General features: G+C 41.3%; 1 protein-coding gene across 1 annotated transcript; it reads left to right on the forward strand.

Moving 5' to 3' along the window:
• Positions 1-225: 225 nt before the first annotated feature.
• LOC308661682 (uncharacterized protein) lies at positions 226-1,055 on the forward strand (the record flags this gene model as incomplete). Its single annotated transcript, XM_081316803.1, has 1 exon — positions 226-1,055. One exon carries the CDS (start codon positions 226-228, stop codon positions 673-675), a length of 450 nt encoding a protein of 149 aa, XP_081172929.1. The 3' UTR covers positions 676-1,055.
• Between the last annotated feature and the right edge of the window lie 2,792 nt (positions 1,056-3,847).

Consider the following 3,847-nt stretch of genomic DNA (forward strand, 5'->3'; position numbering starts at 1 on the left):
GAACCAGAAAATGGTGGCAGAGTTAAACTTCATTTCTTGAAGATTACAAAAATTAGGTCACAATCTTGTCCTGTGTAACAAGGGTATCACGGATACAAGGAAGGTAGGGCTACCCAATCAGCATACTCCATGCAGATCTCTCATTTGCATGTTATTGTCTAGGAGTAACTTTGTCTGGCAAAAGCCTGGCGACATTTCAGGCAGGCACTTCAAGAGAACAGAACAATGGCCGCCAGACAGCAAGGCAAAAGGAAAGTCAGAGATGCAAAGAGAAAGAAAATCCAGAAGAAGCATCAGCCAGCTAAGCGGAAGCAGAAGAAACAGCAGCCTAGGAAACAAAAGAAGCACCAGGCTCATCCTAAGCGTCGGGTCAAGCAGGCCTCTGCCCCCACGTCAGCGGACAGTGGTCCAGAGAAGATCTGCTCCCCAACGCGGTTTGCCTCCAAGGTCCTTCGGCAGATGCCCAAGGTGAGGATGGAGGCCAAGGCCAGGAGCCTGATGAAGACCTTGCTGACCGATGTCTACGACCATGTGGCCACAGAGGTGGAGAATTTGAGCCAGAAGAACGAGCTGTCCGACATCAGTGGCACAGATGTGCAAGCTGCCTTGAAGGAAGCCATGACAAAGGAGCTGGCCAAGCACTCGCCCGAGCCCACCAGCACTGAATGTGCTTAGAGAAGCATCCTCCTGCAGGGAGCCAAAGGGAGAAGACCAAAGATCTTAAAAAATATCCTAGAGACTTTAAAATATTTTGCTGCCTTAGGAAATCCACTGAATCCTGTAACCCATCACTGCCTCAGATGCCCATCTTCAATCATCTTCACAGACAATACAAACGCCACATTTAAGGTGATGCCAGCAAATTCTCCCTATTGTTGAATGGAATCAGCTGAGCAGAGAGACACCACTGCTCTGGACAAACCAGCGTAGAAGACGGGGCTTCAAGAGAGAAAAGAGTTGCCGTATGGTTTTTCTGGTCAACAGGATTCGAGTGACTTTATTCGTGTCTTCCAAATAAATCGGGCTTTTAGCAGCTTTAATTCATTGTGTTTGGTTTTTCTTCCTTAATTACTGGAAATCTATACTTCATGCAGAAAGATAAAGGTGACTGCTGATTGATCATAAATAGGAGCAAGACGACTGAAATTTAATTACAAATAAAAGCCTGTTTCAGGGGATCCTAAACTCCTAGAGACGGCATGGACTCGTTCAGGTGGTCTTTCTGGCAGCCTCTTTGGTGTTCTCATATTGAGGCATGAACGTATAATTTTAAAAAAGGAAATGAATAGGAAATATAGGAGAGGTTTGAAATGGGAATCACAAATGCAAGTCTTAAAATACCCTCAACCTGTTATATTATTTGGCAAAGATAATCGCCATCTCCATATGGCCCACAACTTTCCTGATCAATTTTTTTTCCAGTCGATCCATAGATGTAGCCACCTTCGAAAAAATAAGCAAGAATCTCCTGGATGGTTTTAAAAAAGCGTCTTTTTCTATTAACTTGTAGGTTAACATAATATTCCCAGAACGAAAGATACAGTATTAGTAGTTAATCTGGTGAAATTATTAAACTGGCAATGCCTTGGTTAGAGATTTATTTTGTTACGTACTTATACTATAAAAAACTGTTTTAGGGGATGGTGAATTTTAGGAGCATATTGCTATAAAAAGGGATACTATTTATTGAAAGACAGTTTTTAAAAATGGCAATATTGCATTAGAATTTTGTATGGCTACCTTTGTGCTTTTCATAGATATTTTGTATGATCTTCCATATGAAGAATGGCAACTTCATAAAGCAGTTCCTTTGTTTTGAAGCAGCTCTTCATGTCTCTGTACTGTTAGGTTAATTCTACAAAATTATTTCTCAGTTGTTCATATACTAAAGTTTACGTGCCAATAAAAACAATTGTTCCATTCACCCATCATGATTCTGTGGTTGAAAGTTAACAAGAAGATTGTATGGAGAAACTTCAAGGAGACAGTAGCTTCTTCTATTTTGTCTGTTCACTTCTGTCCACAACTGGGAATTCTGACAGTTGGTCTGCACAATTAGATTGTGAAAGTTGACAAAATGCACTGCTACTTATCTTTTTGAGAGTGTAGTCTTCATTCATTTAAGATTTCTTCCCACCCATAAACTATTCATGAGCAGTTCTAAATGCAAAACATGTTGCATTTTTGTTATAGTGGTTTTAATTTAAAAAATAATTTTAATCATTTAATTTAAAACCAGATTAATTTAAACTGATTCAGCTAGTTTAGAGTCCCAGGGATTTCTCCATCTCCAGGCCCAAGCTAAAGCAAAAACAAACGAACAAAAAAATGGAAGAGACAGGGAAAATTATAATATGTGCTTTTATTATAATTGTTTGTATTCCCGGTTTTTCAGAACGCTAGTCAGAGGAGGGTTGCAAAGTGGAGAAATTACAAATTAAGGTTGTCTACAGGCCTGCTTGATGCCATAATGAGTTTTCTTCTCCATCAGTGACACTGTAGCACTGACAATTTTTGATGGTTGCAGGAAATATAGAATCATAGCTTAGGACCACTAGACGCTTGACATCCCAAAGAAATAGGGTCATATATATGAGACTCTTTAAAATAAACTCACAAATCCACTTTAACAACAATTGCACGTTTCTTTTCCATTACTTTTTGGAAAGGGCAACAGAAGGGTCCTATCTTTATTGCAACACTAGACAATCCATGACTTTCTGGTCATCCCTTCAGAGATAACTCTTTACCAGATTCCTCAATCACCTGAACAATGGTAGAGCAAAAACAATGCATTACTTTCACGGAAAAGTTGGGATACATTCACAGACGTTATCTGCCTTGAAAATAGCCCATGGTGAGCTGTATAGCACAGTAAAACATCAGCCCAGGAAATGTTTTATGGTAACTTGTATTATAACATAAACTGTCTTATGATATTTTTTTTGTCAGAATAACAGAGATGGAAGGGACCTTGGAGGTCTTCTAATCTAACCTCCTGCTCAAGAAGGAAACTATACCAGACATGTCAAACACAAGGCCCGGGGGCCGGATGCGGCCCGTGAAGTGGTTTCATGCGGCCCGCGAAGCCATCCTGGAAACAGTGAGGGAACGGCCCCCACTGCCTTGGCCCTGGCCCAGAGACCCTCCTTCTGCCAGAGACCCTCAGATCTGTCCCACTCCTGCCCAGGCCCCCATAGGCACCCTTGATGCCAACGATGTAGAGCTGGCCACGCCCACCCAGTAGGCCATATGCACTCTAGCCACGCCTGCCCAGTAGGCCACGCCCACCCTGGCCATACCCACCCGGCCCCCTGAGGGCAACTGCAATGTTGATGCGGCCCTCAATGAAATTGAGTTTGACACCCCTGCTCTATACCTGTTACAACTCTAATGTATTTCAGGCAAGTATCATAAAATCTTTCATAACATTTGCTAAATTTTAATTCCAGGAAAGCCATGGGTTCTAGATTGTGGATGTATTTTGTAAGTTAGCCCATTAGAGGTATTTTGGTTCAAAAGGTCCTGCCCTGTGATGCACTGTTTTGCCCAGTAAAATGTTACAGAAATGAAAGTTTTAGTAGTATATATATATAGATTGTCTTGAGAGGACTTCCTTTCCAAATTGGGCTGGCATCCCAATAAACCTTTTCATTCTGTGGTTTATTTTTGTTTCTTCTAAAATGCTTTTATATATTTTGACATGTTTTGGCTGATATAATTTAGCCAGGCCAAATCTGCTTACTTCCCCCACTTCCTCCTGGCTCCAACCTCCTGGGACTAGAGCTCCTAGAATTACCAATTGGTATTCTGGGAATTTTAGTCTGAAACATTGCTGACCTCTTTC

The sequence above is a fragment of the Vipera berus genome (assembly GCF_964194415.1).
Source record: "Vipera berus genome assembly, chromosome: 2".
Classification (NCBI taxonomy): Eukaryota; Metazoa; Chordata; class Lepidosauria; order Squamata; family Viperidae; genus Vipera; species Vipera berus.